The sequence below is a fragment of the Trichosurus vulpecula genome, chromosome 4 (genome assembly GCF_011100635.1).
Source record: "Trichosurus vulpecula isolate mTriVul1 chromosome 4, mTriVul1.pri, whole genome shotgun sequence".
NCBI classification, from domain to species: Eukaryota; Metazoa; Chordata; class Mammalia; order Diprotodontia; family Phalangeridae; genus Trichosurus; species Trichosurus vulpecula.
Genome location: NC_050576.1, coordinates 199,710,575 through 199,731,600, shown reverse-complemented (window position 1 = coordinate 199,731,600; position 21,026 = coordinate 199,710,575). Strand labels below are relative to the sequence as shown.

General features: G+C 42.0%; 2 protein-coding genes across 2 annotated transcripts; both read right to left on the bottom strand.

The window, feature by feature from the left end:
• Positions 1-427: 427 nt before the first annotated feature.
• NT5C (5', 3'-nucleotidase, cytosolic) lies at positions 428-2,184 on the bottom strand. The gene is made up of 5 exons (XM_036756940.1): positions 1,960-2,184; positions 1,592-1,692; positions 1,426-1,486; positions 939-1,053; positions 428-811 (listed from the first exon to the last, which is right to left on the bottom strand). Exons 1-5 carry the CDS (start codon positions 2,143-2,145, stop codon positions 654-656), a joined length of 621 nt encoding a protein of 206 aa, XP_036612835.1. The 5' UTR covers positions 2,146-2,184; the 3' UTR covers positions 428-653.
• Positions 2,185-4,604: 2,420 nt separating this feature from the next.
• On the bottom strand, positions 4,605-19,829 carry JPT1 (Jupiter microtubule associated homolog 1). Its single transcript, XM_036758150.1, has 5 exons — positions 19,432-19,829; positions 12,657-12,799; positions 12,193-12,284; positions 10,662-10,680; positions 4,605-5,607 (listed from the first exon to the last, which is right to left on the bottom strand). Exons 1-5 carry the CDS (start codon positions 19,638-19,640, stop codon positions 5,459-5,461), a joined length of 612 nt encoding a protein of 203 aa, XP_036614045.1. The 5' UTR covers positions 19,641-19,829; the 3' UTR covers positions 4,605-5,458.
• Positions 19,830-21,026: the final 1,197 nt, after the last annotated feature.

Sequence of the window (21,026 nt, the reverse complement as noted above, 5' to 3'; positions counted from 1 at the left end):
CCTCTCCTTTAAATAAAAATTTCATTTTAATTTTTTTTGAAAATTTCATTTTTATCGATACTTTCTAGTTTTTCAGTTGTCTTACTCTGACCCCATTTGGGGCTTTTTTGGCAAAGTTACTGGAGAGGTTTGCCATTTTCTCCTCCAGCTTATTTTACAGATGAGGAAACTGAGGCAAACAGGGTAAAGTGACTTGCCCAGGGTCACACAGCTAGTAAGTGTCTGAGGTCAAATTTGAACTCAGGAAGATGAGCTTTCTGACTCCAGACCTGGCACTCTATGCACTGCACCACCTAGCTGCACCCTAAGGCAGTTCACTTCTGAATGCATCCTTCTCAACTCCCCTATACTCAAGGAACCATCCCTTCCTTATAACAAAGATCTAGAGCTCTTCACCATTCCAAATAGACAGGAGGCCTCAGAGTCTAAATTTTTTATTAATAACATGCGACCCAAAGTCCCATGTTGTTACTGTGATACTGGTACAGTTCTTTCTGGAGATATTCGATAGTTGGGGAGGTTCCCCCTGGACTACAGATCTGTTCCCTGGCCTATTTCAGCTTCCCTCCCCTCTTGTTGGAAGTCACTCTATCCTACAGGGGCTGGTGTGGCTTACAGAGCTCCATTTGTTCCTACTGCAGATGGATGCTCTTTCAATCCTGTTCTTGTCTTATTTTCCGCTTACTATCTAAGATGGCTCTCCAGTTGTCACTCCAGGAATGAAGCCTTCTTTTGGAGGGGAGAGGGTCCAGGTGTTTGTTGTGGCAACAAGTAAACAAGATGTGCTCCCAGCTTGGGTTCTCCTCGTGGCCTGGGGCAGGGCACAGGAAAGTAACTGGAATCACACAGTATTTTAACAACAGCCAACAAAAAAGTTCCCTCTCTGGTTCTGGCAGGTAAACCCGCAAATTAAAAAATTCTAAGGAACGTGTCCCAACCTTGAATAGTGTCCTTGTCATCAATGAGCAGGTCCCCGGACACTATGGTCTTATCCCTGGTCAGGATCATTCGTTCCACAAACTCGGGACCCAGGTACTTGTCCACCCAGTGGTACTGTTGTAATGGAGAGGAGTAGGCCAGTCAGCCACATTCTGACACTCAGCTTTGACTTCCTTCCAGTGAGCCAGGGCGCCAAGGCAGTGGAATGGGTGACTTGGTAGTTTTGCCAAATTTCCAGAGAAAACTGGCCAGCAGCCCAACTGGAAAAGCTTTGTGCCTACACATCCATACAGTGCACAATCCCTTCTCCTACCCCTATCCTCCTACCCATTCCTCCCTACCCAAGATATCCATATGCTCGGTGTTTTCTGGATTTCTTAGGGAGAGATGTTTGGTGTTTCGTTTTATGTAGAAAACTAGGTTCATCCACCCACCCATTATATGAGCCTCTGAGTTCTAAAACACGCTAACCCAACAAAGTCCAACCTTCTCAGTAGCGCAGTACTTGTAGTTCTGCAGTGGGCTTGTGCAAATGAAGACTTCAGTACTGCAAAATAAACAGACCCTGCTGAGAAATTGGGGCCCCAACAATTGGTTCCGTCTCAATACTCCCTCTCCCTTGCTCCCTCCACCTCCCCACACACTTCCTTACTCCTTCATGCATTTCATTTCCTGCAAGGCTTCCAAGGCTCCAGGGATGGGCTCCAGCTCTAGGAAAAACCCGGGGGCTTCATAAACACTTGCCACTTTGTCCTGAAAGACACAACGTTGCAGCTCACCCTCCTCACCCAGCCTGGGCTCTCTCTCCAGGGGAGGTGGTCCTGCTAAAGGAATGCCTCGTCCCGGAGTTTCTCAAAGATCCGCTGAGGTCAGGGCCAAAGGAGGGCAAGGTGCAGCTTTGGAAGAGCTGACTCCTTAGTGCCCAGCGCTCAGTCCGGGCCATCCTACCTAGGAGAGGGAGGGAAGGAGGGAGGTGCTGTGAGCCCGCCAGGGTTTCCCTAGGCTCGGGGCCGGCCTTACCGCGAGGTCGGGCCGCAGGGCTCTGTACTGGTCCCGGGCCGAGAAGCCTCTCCGATCCTCTAGGGCCACGTAAGGGTCCTGGGGGAAGCGGAGACGGAAGCCTCGCAGGAGGCCGCCCTCAAAGTCGGCCAACACACAGTCCATGTCCACCAGGACCCTCAACGCACGTGGTCTATTCCTCTCCATGGCCCTGACAGCGGGGAAACCACCGAACAGCAGCCGCGGCAGCGCGGGCAGCTGCGGCGATCGGAGACGGGGCGGGGCACGGAGGGGCGGTAACCTGGAGCTCCGCTCGCCGAGGCACTCCCTCCTGTAGCGTCCTGGGGCCGCCCAGGGACATGCGTCTAAATTATTCTAATCTAAGGTAACCACATCTCGGGGGGCGGCTAATGAGAGACTAATTGGCAGGACAACCCCATCAGGGCATCCCCATCAGTCCCGGCGGCAGGGCACCTTCTAATTTGGGGAACCGCGGGGAAAGTGGCAATTAATCTGTTTAAACGTTTAATTAGGTGGCCCAATGGTTAGAGCACTGGGTTTGGAGTCAGGAAGAGTTCAAATCCGACTGCAGACACTTACTAGCTGTGTGACCCTTGGCAAGTCACTTAACCCTTTTCCCTCAGTTTCCTCATCTGTAAAATGAGCTGGAGAAGGAAATGGCAAACCATTCCAGTCTCTCTGCCAAGAAAACCCCAAATGGGATCACGAAGAGTCAGATAGGACTGAACAACAAAAAGGTCCAGGATCTCTGTCCAGCCCCCTACCTGGCATAGACACTGCACCAGGCCCATCTTGGAAAGCCACCTTCCTTTTTACGTAAGCGGGGATTAAGAGAATCGTCTATTCCTTAAATTGTGGTACAATGGCAAGAACCCTGGCAAAGATAGGGAATGAGGACCCCCATCTGACAACTGCTGGGTTGTTTGCTCATCCCTAAAGCATTCCAAAGGGCTCATGATACTGTCAGCCTCCAGACTGGGAGTGGATGGTCTCGAGTGCAAATTGAAATATATTTTGGTGTTTTTTTTTTTGGCGGCCAGGCAGGGAGCAGAACATGACTAATGTGGGAATCTGTTTTACGTGATTATGCATACATGTAGTGGGTTTTGTTTTTCTTGCCTTCTCAATGGGTGGGGGAGGGAAGAGGATTCAGAACTCTTCAAATCAGTGACCCTGGCCTCTCTCACCTCTGGGCATTTTCTGATTCTCCTCCATTCCTGGAATGCTCTGTCTCCTCTGATTACTGACCTCCTTGGTTTCCTTTAAGTCCCAAATAAAATCTCCATCTTCCACAGGAAGCCTTCTACAACCCTTCCTAACTCTAGGGCTTCTCTCTGTTAATTATTTCCTATTACTCCCAAATATAGTTTTCTGTGTTTCTAAGTAGGAGGCAGAAGCCAAAGGTAAAGCAGAGAGGTTACCAGACTGTAATGCCCTTAAAGTCTCCCCAGAAATTAGCCCTCCCCTAAATGTTTGGGAGGATAGAGGTAGGGAGGGGGACCCTTGATGCATTCTTTTACAGCAGAGTCCTTTTTAGGATCAGAGACATCACATTTTTGCATGCTTAAGAATTAATCTATTACCAGTTTCGTAAAATGTAAGCTAACAAGTCTGATTTGGTTAAAGGTGGATACAAAAGGTGAAAATTGGGAGTTTCACATTGTTTAGCAAATAAAATGTTTTGCAGTGGTTGCAAGAAAGGAAGTATGGTCAGTACCTGACAAGACATTCTTCCAAATAAGCATTCTTCAGGCAAGGTGTGAGAACCCTAGAGCCAAGAATAAGCATAGGTCCTAAATTCTTAAAGATAGTTTCCTGTGCTAAAATAAAATTTGGGTGGCTTATCTAGCTACCTTCAAGCCACATAAAAATTTAGTCGTTCAGTTGTGTACAACTTTGTGACTCCATTTACAATTTTCCTGGCAAAGATACTGGAGTGATATGCCATATTACAGATGAGGAAACTGAGGCAAACAAGGTTATGTGATCTCACCAGGGTCACACAGCTAGTGTCTGAAGTTGGATTTGAACTCAGGTCTTCCTGACTCCAGGTCTGGCATTTTATCCACTTTGAAACCTACTCCACCCTAATGCTAACAGCATAGCCTTCATTTCCTCTCCTCTTCTCTCTCTTCCTTTCTTAATGGTAGTCTTGTGGACCAAATTAAGACCAGCCAGTTTCTACAGACATCATTTTATTAGACCTTAATTCTAATCACTCTCCATCATTCAGGGGTTAACAGAATGATCCAGCCTTTGAATAGCCCAAGCCTTTTGTTTCTCTACTTTCTGGCCTTCAACTATAGTCATCAATGTGGCACACTGATATCAAGAGAATGTCTGTCCAGCAGGTCTGATGTTTTAGGAAGGAAGCACTTGAGGCCATTGGATTCCACTAGCCAAGTATTATCTACACTGTCCACATTGTCTCATTTCTGGAGATAGCAAATCTTTACTTGTTTTTTAAGTCTGCCATTTATTGAGCTTAAAAAAGTTAAAACCAAGGAGGCAAACCCAAGTGTAAGTTGTAAAAATAACTGAATAAAGAAACGAACAATTCATTGGTTCAAGGAAAAAACCCACACATACAGAAGAGTAAAAATCTCCTCCCCTGCCCCCAAAAAAACAAACACAGGACACAACACTTCAAAACTTCTCTGTTGTTTACTTTAAACAGCCCAGATTAATGAAATTACAACACATTTTAAAGATGAGACTTTCACTTCATGGTCAAGCACCAGCATGATCATGCACACAGCACTGAGTCATTTTGTAGGAAAAATACCCCTGCAGGTATTCCTTGATGAATATTCACTTTCTGTATGATTCACTCCCCTTGCTCTACTGTTTCTGAATCCAGTTAAATTCAATTGGACACTCAGCTCCTTCCCCAGTCTTAGGCTCAGCTTGTCAGACATCAATTTTACATCTGGTTTAATTCCTATATTCAAAATCTAAAGACGGTTTCTCTGCTTTCCAGTCAGCAAGGCATATGAGGCCCAGGGTTCTTTACAGGTTTGTATGGCACAGAAAAGTGTGGATGCTTGTAGCAAAGGATATTTACAGGATAAATTAGATTGAAACCAAAGAGACAGTCTCGGATGAAGTCAACTTTGTGTTTCGGGGGCCTGAGAAGAACTGTACCTTCAGACTGTATACATGGGTTTATTGAGCCGAAATTGATCAGTAAGGTTGATCAAGAATGGAGTTTAAAAAACCACCTAGGTACAAAAAACTCTCTAACACATTTAGAACTGAGTTTTTAGTTCTTGAAAACACATCACTAAGCTTCATAGAATGTTCCCTCAGCAATCTACTATAGAGAACACTCATGCCATGGCCTGCGGACCTGGACAAATGGGGAATTACTTGTTCTTTAAAAAAAAAAAAGGCAGTAGTACATAAAGTGCTTTTTTAATGAAAGAAATTTTAAAGAGATGTACAGTCAGGCTCAAGTTGTGCAGTTCACAAGCATGGAGGGGAGGAAAAAAAGTCATATTTAACCAAGGACTAAGCTGGACTTGCCACCAGGTGGATTTCTTCTGGATGGTGCTGGTGCTGATGCAACTGGGCTGGGGACAGGTGCAGCAGGCACAGATTTCTCTTCATTCTGTCCCAGGTCAACTTGTAAGTCTGCCTCCATATTTTCTAGCATGATAAAAAAATCAAGTTAGACAGTCTTCCTTTTCTACTTTCCAGACCTCCCCTTTTTGTCCCCTTGAAAAAATATCACTTTGGATGCATAAGTGTTAGACTGGGGTGGGGGAACCTTTGGCCTCGAGGCCACATTCGGCCCTCTAGGTCCTCAACTGTGGCCTGCTGACTTCACAATTTGTTCTGTGACATTTGGATTCAGTCAAAGGGCCACAGGTTCCCCACCCCTCTGTTTGACAATACAAACTCCACTCCCATTTCTACTAGCCTTTGAATTTCATAATGTAAGTCCTTTGGAACTGATGTTTTCCAAGTTTAGACATTTGCTTAGGATCAGGAAGTTAAATGGGTGGTTTGGTTATCCCAATTAGCAGCTGTCCTTAAAGAAACAATCACCTGTGATAGAAATTCGTTCCACTATACACAGAGAATGGTCTAAAAAAAACCCAAACCCTCATTTCCGCATACAGGGATGATCTTTACTGGGGTGTTTTGGTTTTTTAAAAATAGCTAAATGAACTCAGAAGTGTTAGAAATTACTACAGTATACAATATGCTTTTTAATTTTTCACTCCAACAAAGGCTGATTTCACGGTTCAATTATACATACTTTAGTTTTACACCCTAAGTGATTTTGAAAGATGTTAACCATAGTAACTCATTATTGTATAAAACAAATTGTAAAGTCAAAACAGACTAATTCAGCTCATGTCCACAAATCAAGACAACCATGAAAAGAATAAAGAAAGTCTTAAAGATATAAAATAGGTCTAAGACTTCTTCACTGTATCTTTCTGGGTGAAGTCTCTCCCAAAATTGTGGACAAATTTTCCCGCTAAAATTCAAGAATAGGCACACATCACTGCAAGGTATAAAATACAGAGGCATCAGTACAAGTTTTGCTCTGCTTCAGTAGAAACATGCCTTTAAAAAATGTGCACACAAAAGTCCAATAAAACTTAATCAAATGAATTAAGTAGTTATGAGTAGAATGTAGTTAGAAGTACAATAAGTATAAAAGGAGAATGGTTTCTAGTCAGAGCTGTTAAGGACCTCAGGAGATCATCATATATGTCCTCATTTTATGGAAATGATAAATCAGCTACAGGGCAGCTGGGTAGTTTCTCCAAAGGCACCCTGCTTCTTGGTGAGTGTCAGGGCAAGGAGGATCTGCAGTCCTGCCCCACCCCAAAGGGTACAGAAAAGCTTTCCAAATGCAAAGTGTATCAAGTCACTTATAATCAGGATTAATGCCTTAATTTAGCCAGGAAACTCACAGTAAAAAGTATACATGTAGTTTGTATTTAAATTATCTGGTAAAAGAGTATTTACTTAACAATATTGCTTTGAAAGGAGTACCTAATAAAAACTTACCTCTTCTTATCAATGTGGGGAAAATAGTTTCCCTACAAACTCTACTTAAGAAATTGGACATTAAAGCACGCTCCTACTAAAAAAATAAAATAGTGCTCTAAATCACTACTGGTTTAGAAAAACACAAATTAAAACAACTGAGGTACCACTTGAAACCTATCAGATTGGCTAATAGGACAGAAAAAGAATATGACAAATGTTGGAGGGGCTGTAGGAACTAGGGACACTAGTGTACTCTTGGTACTATTGTGAACCAACCATTCTAGAGAACAATTTGGAACTACACCAAAAGGGCTATAAAACTACAGACCCTTAGACTCAGCAATATCACTACGAGATCTGTATTCCAAAGAGATAAAAATATTTATAGCAGCTCTTTTTGTGGTGGCAAAGAACTGGAAACTGATGAGGTGCCCATTAATTGGGGAACAGCTGAGCAAGTTGTAACATAGGATTGTGAGGGAATACTATTGTGCTATAAGAAATGACGAGCAGGATGGTTTAAGAAAAACTTCGAAAACTTACACGAATTGATACAAAGTGAAGTGAACAAAACCAGAACATTGTACACAGTAACAGCAATACTGTAAGATGACCAGCTGTGAATGACTTAGCTATTCTCAGTAATACAAAGACCCAAGACAATTTCAAAGGACTTATGATGAAAAATGCTATCCACCTCCAAAGAAAGAACTGATGGAATCTGAATGCAGATTAACTTCCATTATTTTTCTTGGGTTTTTTGGGAGGAGGGAGGAGTCTTGCCTGTGACCTCTCAGAGAAACCTGAGAGGGTCAGGGAGGTGAAGAATGAGGCAGGCACACATTTCTGAACATGGAAAATATGTGGATCTGTCTTGTATGACTATGTTATCTTGCTACAAAGTGTATGTGCTAGGAGCAAGAAAACTGATAAAAAAATTTTATTTGAGTGTAGGTCTAGGAATAGCAATGCCAAAAAGAAAGAAGAGCATCAAGGAAGCTTTTTTTTTTAAACAAACCAACAGAAGAGAAGACAGTTCAGAGGGAAAGCAAAATGGGAAAGTTTTTGGAATTTAAATTTATGTTTTAAAGAGTCATGATTTCAGGGTAAGACAGCTTATCAATTCAAAATGTTATGCCCAAGTTGATCTGACATTGCCTACCCACTCAGCACTATAAAGAACTTCTGAAAGTCTGAATTAATTGGTTCATGTTCAATACTTCATTGTTTGTTTGGATTGCACAGTTAATGAATACATCTGAAGCACAGTGAATCAATCTACAATCTACAATGGCGGCTTTCACTTCCTTAGGTCGGTTTTGGAATGCATCACTTATTTCTCTCCCCCAGTCTTAAGTCTGTTTTATATCAAAAGAAGAACATGGTCTTTATAAAGATCGATCCAATGTTCCACATAAGACTGAGGAACAAACTTTGGGATCTAAGTGTTTACTTATCCAACTGGAAATTCTACTTACTCTCTCTTCTCTAGCACACTAATAATAAGTGTGTATAAAGACCTGGGGGAGGGGTGGGAGAAAGAAAGGTTGAGAAGAGATTATAAGGGCCACTGAATCCTAGCTCTAGAAGAAACTCAACCATCTGTTCTATTTGAAGGCCAAAGCAATGTCTGAATCACTCAAGAGAGACCACAGATAGAGACTATTACTTTAAACATTATGAGTCACTTTTTTCATGTTCAACCAAAATTTCTTCAAGACCTTTTTTTTTGGGGGGGGGGGAGAAATGAGGCATAGGATGGAAAACAGTATAGGGGAAGTATGTAATGATTAAAGTTGTTTGTAATAAAAGAAATTTCTGAAAAGAAGGTAGCCCTAACCATTTGACTCCCAGAGTTCAGATATAATAAGAGATATTTTCGCAGGCACGGTCAAACATACATCTCGATGTAAATGGAAAATATATAAATATAAGTAGTTAGGGGCTCAGAATATTTAGGTAGTCCATTCCATATGAGCATAAAGGAAAAAAACTAACTTGCCATGTAGTCCCACATATAATTTATCTATGAGGAGGAAGCAGGGAGAGAAGAATAGCAAACTAGGGGGGAAAATAAAGCTAGACTGGTGAGGAATTTAACAGGGCTTTCATAACTAAAACCCTTTTTAGTCAATACAAGCACAGATTATTCATTCCATGCTCTGTAGCTAAGAAGGATCACAAGTTAGTCCTACTCTGTAAACCTTAAGTGTGACATAAGTGTCAACTATGATTATTTTGATGCTGCAGATTAGCTAAGCCAGTGTATTAAAGAGTTTAAAGTATTATGCCAAAAGAGAAATGTATTATTTGAATGGGTCTTAATATGTAAGTAATGACAACTGCTACCACTGGAGCTTCCCTATGAGATACTTCTACCATAGCACTGATTTCGGCTAATACTGATCAATTTAGGATTCTTTGCAAGGAAGTATAGTTACTGCAATCACCAGAAAGCCAGTTATAATAACCTCATCTGTAACAAAGGCCTGCGTGGACAATGTCATACTAAATATCATGTACTGCTATGTTGTATAGCAAAAACTACATAGAAGGGGTAAGGGGCCTATCAAAAGAAATCTAAGTCTGAACTTCTTTACATTCAAAGATAAGACTCAAAAGGCTAGATTTTACACTATTTAGTTAAATACTTGTCCTTCTGCAGCCAAAGGAGAGACCACTATATTAGTTCTAAATGAGGACTAGAGAATTCTCACAGCAGTATTTCAGTTTATCATAACATTTAAGTGCCTATTGCACTCACTATTGCAATTATAAGAACAGCAGTCTATTGTTTTTCCTTAGTCAAGACCACTAAGCAGTCACCAAAAGGACAGTCTCTTCTTGGTTCTTTACCAAAGAAGCTGTGCTGGAGCAGATGATTATTTGGTTCTCCAGGAGTTTCCATCTCAAAGTAAGAAAGAAATATATAGCAGTGACTCAGGACTAAGAAGAGGCGTGGGGATCAGACTCTGAGACTGCTGCATTCTTACAGATGAGTTATTTTTAAAATGATCACCACTGATAGATATTTGTATTCCTCTCATCACAAGCAGAGATTTGACACTTGTCAAATTAGCTTTCAATTTATGTACCTGGAACCCAAGCTCTAAATGTCAACATTCACAAAATAATAACTAAAATTCTCTTTCTTACTGAATAATCACAGAAGTCCTATGCATACTATGCCTTAAAGGATTGTTTACTGAACTTGAGAAGCCAGATGAACCTATAGTTATCTACAGGAACCCTCTCACTGAGACCGGAAGGGAGGCTGTCGGGTTTTTGGTTTGTTTGTTTGCCTTTGTGAGGTTTGTTGCGTCTTTTTTAATGAAAGCTTCCATTGTAACCTTTTTAAACCACAAATGCCAAAAATTCACCCAGAGAAAGGAGGTAATCATCTCATTGCTGATTAAGATGTGAGATGTCACTCAAAATGCTGGGCACAACTAAGCACAGTTCCTTGTCCACAGCAGATGCTTAATAAATAGACTAGCATTTTTCTTTTCCATTCTCTGTAGATACTGTTAATACATTTAACTCACCTTATCAACTACAGCAGGATCCAGTTTCATGCCCAACATACTCACTTATTCCAGCACCCTCATCTTCTCCAGAACAACCTGGTCTAAAACAATACCCCTTCTATTTGTTATAAAACCATATATAAAGCCGAAACTAGTAGTACTTACCATGGACATCACCTTCTCCCTACGAAGGTAAAGAAAGGAAAGGAAAAATAAGATTTTGTATCCAACACTTGATAAAACAGATACAACATATACAGATGCAATCCAGCAGCCAGAGGCTTACAAGTTCTGTTTCACTCAAAGGCTGTTTGACAGAGACAGTGGCTACAAAAATCTTTTCGATCTAATATCCAACTGAGCTTTGGCATAAAAGAAAGCTAGCTAGAATAATAAAAGATATTGGTAGTTCAGTTCTTGTCAAAAACTGCATCATGAAATCCACAAATCAACTCAAGAGGCAATTCCTGTTTTAAGACTTTTATCTTTAATGTCTCCTAACAAATTTATATTTGCACAGGAGACAAAATAACACATAGTAAAGAAAAATCTAGCTATGTCAAAAGCTTTTTTAACTTGTTCAGGATTGGCTGAGGTAGTCTGAGTTATATATATATATATATATGTATATATATATATACATATATATGTATATATATACGTATATATATATATACGTATATATATATATTTTTTTCCTTTTAACCTTCTTAAAAATTCTCTTTTATTTTTTTCAGACTGAGACATTATGATTGCGTACATTTGCGTGACAAATAACTTCTACCTTTCAACCAATAAAAAGCACCAAACTGAAAGTGAAAGCAATAATTCTATGAATAATCTTAGCATCAAGTTAACATTGTGGCTCACAGTCCCTTAGTTGTGGGTTGGTTGATTTTGGTTTGTTTTTTTTTTAAAAACCCTGAACTCATCAGAATGTGAAACCCACCTATCCCAATCCCTTGAAAGAATTCAGGATATCAATTCCAAATGCCCTGAGAATTACAGGAGTATAGACTTAGAATTGAAGAGGACCTTAGAAGTTATCCAAATAAATGCTTGTTGATTGATCTAGTCCAATGAGGAAGCCCCTCCAAATTCCACTTCCTCAACAATGATCTGAATACTTTTGTCAATTTTTAAGTAGTAAAAGAATAGGGATTCAGTTTTTTGAGCTGTTTCCTGTCGTGTACATTACTGTTCATCTAGAACAAATATGCACATTGTATCTTTGATAGTCTAGTAAGGGTTAAGACCCGACCAGACAATTAGGAATAATTTGCCAAAATATTAAACTAGTTTTCCCCAAATTCCATACGAAACGGTAGCCACTAGATCTGAATATCACACCTCAGTGTGAGGTTTTGGTGAAGTCACCATTCTAGACCTCAATTTCCTCATCTGTAAAGTGAGTGAGTTGGACAGAGTCTATGACTCTAAATTAAATACAAGAGAACAAACATAATTCTTGGTTTAAGAGAGAAATTCAAGTAGATGCTCAGCCTCTAAGCCTGAGGGTCCTGGTTGTCTTGTTGTGGACTACTCCTTCCACAGAGATAGTGTCATACGAAGCTGTTGGGGGTGAGATATGCAAAGCAATTTATAAATCTTAATGCACTGCATAGCTGTTAGTTATCACTCTTTATTTTTTTTAATCCCAAAGCATTCTTTTTGCATCGCAATGTGGCATACTAACCTTGGGACCTAAAAAATCTCCAGGACCAGCTTCAGAAGAGTTTCTTCTTTGGAGTCCAGATGGTTCGGAATTATCCCTACTAGACTGAGCCCCTAAAAATAAGAGTAAGCCTTAGAATCCAAAAATGTAATGACTAAAAAGAAAAACACACCAGCTAGTACAGTTATAGGATTAACAAAACAGTCTCATAAAGGGAGGGGGAGAAAATTTAAAACTCAAAATTTTATGCAACTGAATGTTGAAAACTAAAAATAAATTAATTATAAAAAAATAAAAAAAACAGTCTTGAAAAACTTATCAATTCATTCAAAGTGTCTTTACTAAAAAATAATTAAACTTTCTTATTTTATTACTGACTAGATTAAGGTCTAATGTTTTCCATGAATACTACACAGTGGAGATTGTTTAAGTGGGGAGTATATCACTTTTAAAAGATAAGCTGAGTTCATGCAAGTAAGCAATACCTGCTGACTTGGCCCAGGAAGGTTGATTTTCTTCAGATGTTCCAAAAATATTAGATGCCATTTTGTTCTTTCTCACTGGTGGTTCTGTAGGCTCATCAAAGCCCAAAGTAAAATTAGATCCACCACCTGGAGGACGTAACACGCTAAGAGTAAAGGAACAAAACTTCATCAATAGCCTGTCTTAAAATTATTAAAAAACAAAACAAAATATGGGTTTTTAAAAAACTTTCCAAGGAGGAAATGCACACAGAAGCACTAAGGAAAACTGAACTCACAGTTCAAACTCACTTCTGAATAATAACATTGCATCACAAATGGAAGCTCTATTGGAAGCCTTGGTAAACCGACACTAAAGTTACCAAAGAAAACTAAAACTACCCAGGCACAGTTGAGTACATTTGCAAAGAAGCTTGTACCACCAGTTTTTTGATTTATAAGAATGGATTTTAGAGTAGAATAGATTTTAGTCTCCAGAGTGGTCCACCTATAACTATTTTCCAAGAAACCAAATGAGGAAATGATATTAATAAATTCCCACCAGTTATTAAAGCACAGATTATGGGAGAAAATGAGGCAGTATTTTCAATCTCAGCATCACCTAACAAACTTATATGTAACATTAATCTTGCCTATGACCTCTAATGAAAATTAGCAACTAGGTACAAAGGCAAAGACAATTTAGCTCAAAAGCCAAGAATTATTCTGAAGTATCATGAATATGCCTAGAACCCAGGATTCCTTCTAGAATCCTGCTGGTTTGTTTGTTTGTTGTTGGTCATCATCGCTTCGGTCATGTCTGACTCTGAGGCCCCATTTGGGGTTTTCCTGGCAAAGATACATCATCTTAAATTTTAGGCTCAATATTTTGTGGTAGCAAAGTGGAAACAGATTAAGTGTGCCCATCAATTGGGGAATAGCTAGGAAAATGGTATGTAAATGAAATAACAAGGAACAATACATGAAGACTTCAGAGAAACACGGAGGGAAAAGTGTGAACAAATGCAATGAAATAAGCAGAACCAAAAGAAAACTATATGACCGTCTATAGTAATAAAAATGAAGAGATTACTAAAAACATTGAAGGTCCCTGGAAACAAAAGAAACAACTTCCTATCCTCACAGTAGAGGCAGTGACCTAAACTAACAGGACAGAATGTTACGCATTTGTCAGTTGTGGCTGCTGTATCAGATCGTTTTGGTTTAATGTTACTTTTTAGGGGGTGGAGCGGAAGGGAAGAGTTTTCCCCACCACCACAAATGACAGATGTAAAGAGTAAGTAAATTAACAAAATTCAACTCAAGTCATTTTCTCTGTTGTAAGAGGATGTAAACAAAATGGTCCCCTACATTAGAAAGATTTAGATTAACTCTTCACTGTCATCATTACTAATAGGTAAGAAGCTAACCTTCCCCCCATTTCTCCCACTCTTATGGGAGACACTCTTGTGTGTCCAACACATAGTTCAAATATAAAAACAGAACAACGAAATTTGGGGATGCAAGACCCCGCACAATTGAGGCAAATTCCATATATGACCTCTTATTACTCAGTTCTGTCCCAATTTACAGCTCTAAATTCCTTTCAGGCGTCACCTTATTATCCATTGCTCTAGCCCAGCACATCTTAAGTGTGGGTCTCGACCCCAATTTAAGAAGTGCTGAAGGTGTGTCACAAGTGGAAAAAGTTTAAGAAGCCCCACCTAACCTACCATTTAGGGGTACTGGTCCCCCATTTTGGTTTCTGGAAGAAGGGCCTTAATTGTTTGGGCCCCAGGTCTTGCTCCTTGAGGCCAAAATTCTTTTTGTCAGTTATATCCTGCTCAACTTAGTTCCCTGGTCCAGATTAGGAGGCCCTGTTACTCCTCAATTGATTTTCTATAGCTCACAAGAGCTGCCCCTTCTCCTCCCTCACTAGCAGCTATTCCATCACTCTTCTCAAGCCTCCCAATCCCCCCACCAACCTTCACAATGAAGAGTCTTCCTTCATACTTTACCAAGAGAAGCCAATCACCATAAACTCCCACTTCTATCCAATTCTCCATCTCAAAAGTCCTGGACATCATCCCCAAATCGATCCTTTACTCCAGTCTCTGAAGAGCCAAGCCAAACCCCTTAACAAGTATATCCCTGATCACATCCCTCCTACAATCCTCCTAATAATTATCAATCTCTTCCTATTAGTTCTGTCCCAACAATTTATAAAAAGACCCCAATCTGCCCTCTGAGCCCTCACTAGATCTGACCATCTCCCTTCTCTCTTTCAAAGTAAAACTCATAGAAAAAGCTATTTATACTTATTGCCTCCTAGTTCAACTGAAATCTGATGGACTTTTTCTTCATCCTTCTTTACTTCTCTGCAACATCTGACATTGTTAACCACCCTCTCCTCCTGGAAACTCCTTTCTGGGTTTTGTGACACTGCCCTCCAGATTCTCCTCCTCTCTCCCTGACCACCCCCTTCTCAATCTACTTTGCTGCTTCATTAAACATATATCTTCAATCTCATTACACCCCAAGGCTCTACCTTGGCTCCTCTCTATGCTCTTTTGGTTTACTCACCAACTCCCATGGGTTTAATTATCTTCTCTCCACAGATAATTCCCAGATTTAGAGACCTCCTGAACTCTACTTCATCACCAAAAACTTAACTGGACATTTCCCATTTCCAACACATCCAAAACAGAACTTTGTCTTTTGCCCCTTCCCCCCAAAGCTCTTGCAAACTTCCCCATTTCTGTTAAGGGTATCTTCCTCCTTCCAATAACTCAGGTTCACAACCCTGACCCCTAACTCCACCTCGCCCCACATACCCCACTTGCTAAGTTTTGTCAATTCTACTCCATCTAGAAACTGTCCTGTTCTAATCACAAAATCACCATCCTGTTTGCCTATACATTCACGACCTCTCACTTGGACTACTGCTGTAATCTTCTAACGGCTCTCCCTGACTCAACACTCTCTTCTTTCCAATCACGTTCCATAAAACTGCCAAAATCATTTTCTAAAGCACAAGTCTAATCATGTCACTTCCCAGCTCAATGAATTCCAGTGGCTACCTGTTAACGGTAGGGTCAAATACAAACTCCTTTATTAGGCATAAACACTGTTCCACTTCAAGCACATCCCCTTCCAACCAAACTGGCCTTACTGTTCTTCACACACAACAATCCACATTTTGTGTCCAAGCCCTTGCCCAAACTGTACCCACCTCCACCATGCCTGGAATATACTCCCTTCCTCACCTTTGACCTTTTAGAATCACCCCAGGTGCCATCTTGGGAATGTGTCTTCTGATTCCTCCTAGGAGCTAGCGTCCCTACAAATTACCCTGCATTTAGAGTGAGTGAGTGAGTGTGTGTGTGTGTGTGTGCGCGCGCGTGCGCGAGCGCACATCTATCTATATCTATCTCTACATCTCTCTATATAGAGAGATATCCTCCAATACTGTATAAGCTCTTTGAGGCCAGGACTACTTCATCTTTTTTTTCTTGATCTCTAGTACCTGACACACAGAAGGCACTTAATACATGCTTGTTGATTATAAAAGGGATTCCTCCAGCTAAACATTATCAGCTGTGATATTTGAGCTTAACTGTAGCAGACTCCAAGTCTAACACTTTATCCACTGTACATACACCATACTCTCAACTGTGTGAACTATGGACAATCACAATGGAGTCAGTTTCCTCATTAATAAAATGGGGATAATACTTGCACAGATGTTGCACACAGTTGATTAAGGAAAGCGCTCTGTAAGCCACAAAAGCACTAAGTGCTAACTGACCATGCTTACGCATATATTAAGGGCACTAGATTTGGAATAAAAGGACCTCAGCCTCAGTTTTCTCATATGCAAAATGAGGTTGGGCTACATAGCTGCTAAGATCTCTACTAGCTCTAAATCTATGATGTTATCAGCTAGGCGACCTGAATTATTTTCCTCCATTAGCCTTAGTCCACCTTCCCTTCACTCTCAGGGTTGGAAAGCTTCTTTTAATTAAGAAGGAAGGCATGGTAAACTATTTGTAGATAAATGTATTCAGAATTGAGACACTGAGGGGTTTTGCTGTCTTTTTTTTTTCAGTCGAGCAACAGTTTAAAAAAGCAAAAGCTTTGTCCCGCCCTAAAGGTCTGTGTTCCTTCTACAACTGCCAACATCGTGGCTTCCCACAACAGAGTAAGCTGTTGTTGATGACATTTACAGCAGCAAGTAGGAAAAGTCCCTAAACAAAGGTTCAGGAGATTATCAAATAACTTCTGTTTAAAATGTAGAATATATTCTCTCCTTGGATATTACAAACTATGCCTAACTTAGGATCAAACATTTAAGGAAGTATTAGGACTATGCCCATTTATTTGTGGCAAAATGAATTTCTGAGGAAAAAAAACTCTTCAACTATCTCTTTAAAAATCATAATCAGTTTATTTTCACCTAAGCGGGAAGGGAGGGGGAAGAGAACCTCAAACCAAACAATTATGTAGAGCAGGGATTCTTAAAATTTTTTGTGTCACTGGGCCCCTCCCTTCTGGTGCATTTGGAATGATGTAAATAAATACGTCAGTTTACAAAGAAAACAAATTATGTTAAAAGTTATTTTTAGAAAACAAACTTCTGAGGCCCTAGGTTAAGGACCCTTGAGGTCGTGCAAATCTGGCAAAGATGAGACGAGAAAGTTCTGGAAATAGAATGAAGACAGGGAAAGTGAAGCACAATAACATGGGGTCATGATGAATTATAGAAGTCATAATCTCCATGGCGAATTAATGCTAATCAGACAATAAAAACTTCCAATAAATCTCAACATCTTAAGTGTTTTGCAAAGAAAAATAAAAGTATTTATGAGCCTCTGTGTGATATATGTACTATATCAATTCCAAAAGGTGACCTGAAAATTCCAAATTTTTCCATCTCATTCTAACCGTTTCAGGCAGCTAAGCAGAAAGTTGCTGAAATAGCAGGAGACATTTCCAAGGAAATATAAAATCAAGGCTTGGTTTCCTTCCTAAAACTACCCTTTCAAAAAGTTAATTTGTGTTTAATTACATTCCAGCTCAAAGATGACAAGGCAAGCAACAAGCAAGCACTTTCTTGGTTTCACCTAATAAATGTTGCTCACCTTTCTCCAATAAACCACTGGCATTAGGTGTGTTTTTTTTTTAAACCTTGTCCATCCTGATTTTATACTTATTTTTAATATTCATTTTTAAAAATTGAGTTCCAAATTCTCTCCTTCCCTCCACTACCCACTGAGAAGGCTTAGCAATCCAATACCTGATTTATATTGTAAAATAAACATTTATTTCAGGTGAATTCAAAAGTGACATCAATGATGTAATTTCCAGATGCTCCCTTTAAAGACTCCAGTGTCTCAGAGTGCTTTTTGTTCAAAGACTCTAACCCCTCTCCCATTGCCCCTATGAAATACTGTTGTCATGCCTCTGCCTCCTTCGCCCCACAAAATGGCTCCCTATGTAACATTTCCCTAGGACCCCAATGCCAAGACAGTACTGGTTGTGTGATCAACGGGAAAACTGAGACATATTCAAGCAAAGTGGAAGCTAAGCCTCCTCCAAACCAGGAGGAGCATGCTCCTTTCAAGCTGGCTGGGATACATTTAAAGCCACAGTACCCCATAAGCTTAAACAATGTAGACACCTTAAAGAAAGCCAGGATCCAACCAACCTTTCCAGGAAGTTAAGGGCCTAAAGGGTTTCAGCCAGGACACCAATAAGCCTCCACTTCCCCCAAAACCACAAGGTTGAGTTAAAGAGGAGTGGATAACTCTGCCTCCCAGCCTGCAGAGGAGCTTCCTCCCAGGTGGAGGAGCCACAGAAGAGACAATGGATGTGCCTCCAGCCCCACCCAAGTGCAGAAGCTACTGCGACGGGGAAGCGGGAGGATCAAGTCCCCGGAGAAATGTTAAGGGGAAAATGCAGGGAGAGGAAGGAATAAAAAGGTGATGTCCAAAAGGGTGGACCACGAAGAGGGTCTCCAGGGCCCCTGGTTCTCAGGTGGTCTTGGACAGGGGAGGGGTGGGGTGGGGTGGAGAGCCTTCCTTTGTCACCGGGAAGGTTACTTACTTTCTCGAGCCTCTCCAATCCAGTCCTGCGAGGACAGAGTGGGTTACACCCAGACACTAGAACACCCTCCCCGCAGTGGCGGAACAGGAGGAGGGGATGGATGCAGGGGGGCCGAGCTCGGCACTGGGGGTGGAGGGCGAGGGGGCAGCGGAACGGCCACGAGTCCGGGCTATTGCAGACCATGACAGACAGGTAGCTCAGCCTGGGAGAGGGGCTGAACTTGAGTGTGAGTGTCTACGTATGGCTGGGAGCGGGGGGGTGGTCTCGAGCATCCCCCCACCTCCTCCCCAAGAAAGCCACCGCCCCCCCCCCCACTACAAAGCCCAGGCCGGCCCGGCTTGGGCAGGGGGTGGGGACCACGAGCCCTGGCGTCCACGTCCCGGCAGGTGAGCCGGGTGGGGCTGCCAGCGCCTGCTCGGCCCCTCACACAAAGGAGCCTGCGCTCGCTCCCCCTTTCTCCATCCCGCGGGAGGGAGGGAACCACTCTGCTAGCCTCGGGAAGAAGCAGAGGACCCCGGCCAACGGCCGCAGCCGGCGGCCAAGCGAGGCATCCAACCGCTCCACCCACGCCCTCCAGCAGACCCGAGCGGGCCGGGCTCCGGGGATCGCGGTCCGAGCCTCGGGCCTCTGCCCCCTCCCCTCTCCTCCCCCGACCCGGATAACCTCCTTCTCTTCCTCCTTCTCCTCCGCTTACCGGGAGCTATTCCTGCCATTGGGGTCGACGCCCTTGAAGGTGGTGGTGGTGGTCATGGCGGAGCCGGAGCCGGACCGGGGCGGGGGTGGACGGACGGGCGAACAGACAGAGAGCAGCGCGGCTCTCGGACGAGGTCCAACTGAACACACTGAAAAGCACAGACACACAAAAAACCCACCCTCTACCCTACTCCGCCCCTGGCCGCTCATTTTATAAGGCGCCAAGACCCCGCCTCTTCCCCACCCAGGATTGGGTCATTCAAATGAAGTCTTTCATTTCCATTGGTTCGAAGGTCTGCCAGGCAGCCGCAACGCTGCGGACCGAAAAGCCATGGAGACCCGCCCCCTTCCCAAGCGAAGAGGTGGTGCTGCAGGGCCCGCCCCCTCCCCGAAATCTGTGGAGGTGATTGGACAAAGCAGAGCCCTGGCCCGTACTAGCTATAAGTTAAACTCTGTGTCAATTATAAGGGAGTACAATAAAGCGGACTGCTAGCTTTCTCACGGAGCCGTAGGAGGGGTGGTAGTAAAGGAAGAAAGAAAAGAAAGAAAAAAAAAATGAAAAAAAGCCCCGTTTTTATTACAACAATTTAACGTTTCAAAATTGAGCAGCCTTATGACCTTTCTTAATTTTTTTTTTAATATTCTCTAGGTTCAGTGAATTCAACACACTTATTAAGTGTGTGTAAAGACTGTGCTAGGTGCTTGGGGGATACCCTTGATCTTATGTCTTTTCTCAGTTCTCTTCCTTCCTAAACTCTCTCCAGTATTTAAGAATTTTGATCATTTTCCCCTCCTGGACAGTTTCCTTTCTGCGTCTTAGTACTCCACCTACCTGTCTGACCACTCCCTTCTTAGTCTTCTAACTGGACTTTCTTCGTTTCCTCTCCCATTTGTTTTGGGTGTCTCCCTATGCTGTATCCTAGGTCATTTCCTCTTTTCTCTACATATATCTCACTGTGTGATTTCATCCACTCCTGTGGGTTCAATGGGCTATGCAGATGATCCCCAGATCCATATATCCAGCCCCAGGTTTTCTCCTGAGCACCAGATATGCATCACCAACTATCTGTTAGACATTGGAAACTGGATATAGTCAAATCTAACTCAATATGTCTAAAACAGAATTCATCTTTATTCTCAAACCCACCCCTCTTCCAAACTTCTCTATTATTGTCAAAGGAAGAACAACCATCCTCCTAGTCACCAAGGTTCCCAATCTCTGGGTCATCTTCACTCCTCACCCTCACTCATACCACATATCTACTCCTTGTCATTTCTACCTCTATGATATCTCTTCTTTTTATTCCCTTCCCTCCACTTAATCATAACCCTAGTGAACTCTGGCTGTCTTCACTTATCTCTTCAACTACTTCTAACCAATCTCCCTGCCTTCAGTTTCTCTCCATTCCAATCTATCCTCTACAGCTGCCAAAGTGAGATTTCTAAAGTGCCATATCAGTTCTGTGACTGGGGCGGGGGGGGGGGGGGGGGGGGGGGGGGGGGGGGGAAGTCAGGGCAATTCTGGCTGACTTGCCCAAGGTCACACACTAGTGTGTCAAGTGTCTAAGGCTGGATTTGAACCTCAGGTCCTCTTGA

Coding starts and splice junctions, on each gene's coding strand:
- JPT1 (XM_036758150.1), bottom strand. CDS start 19,640: ATGAGCGGCCAGGGGCGGAGTAGGGTAGAGGGTGGGTTTTTTGTGTGT. Junction 12,800..19,431: donor AATGGCAGGAATAGCTCCCG/GTAAGCGGAGGA, acceptor CTTTACTCTTAG/CGTGTTACGTCCTCCAGGTG. Junction 12,285..12,656: donor TTCCTGGGCCAAGTCAGCAG/GTATTGCTTACT, acceptor TCTTATTTTTAG/GGGCTCAGTCTAGTAGGGAT.
- NT5C (XM_036756940.1), bottom strand. CDS start 2,145: ATGGAGAGGAATAGACCACGTGCGTTGAGGGTCCTGGTGGACATGGAC. Junction 1,487..1,591: donor GAAATGAAATGCATGAAGGA/GTAAGGAAGTGT, acceptor TTTATTTTGCAG/TACTGAAGTCTTCATTTGCA. Junction 812..938: donor TGACAAGGACACTATTCAAG/GTTGGGACACGT, acceptor GCCCTGCCCCAG/GCCACGAGGAGAACCCAAGC.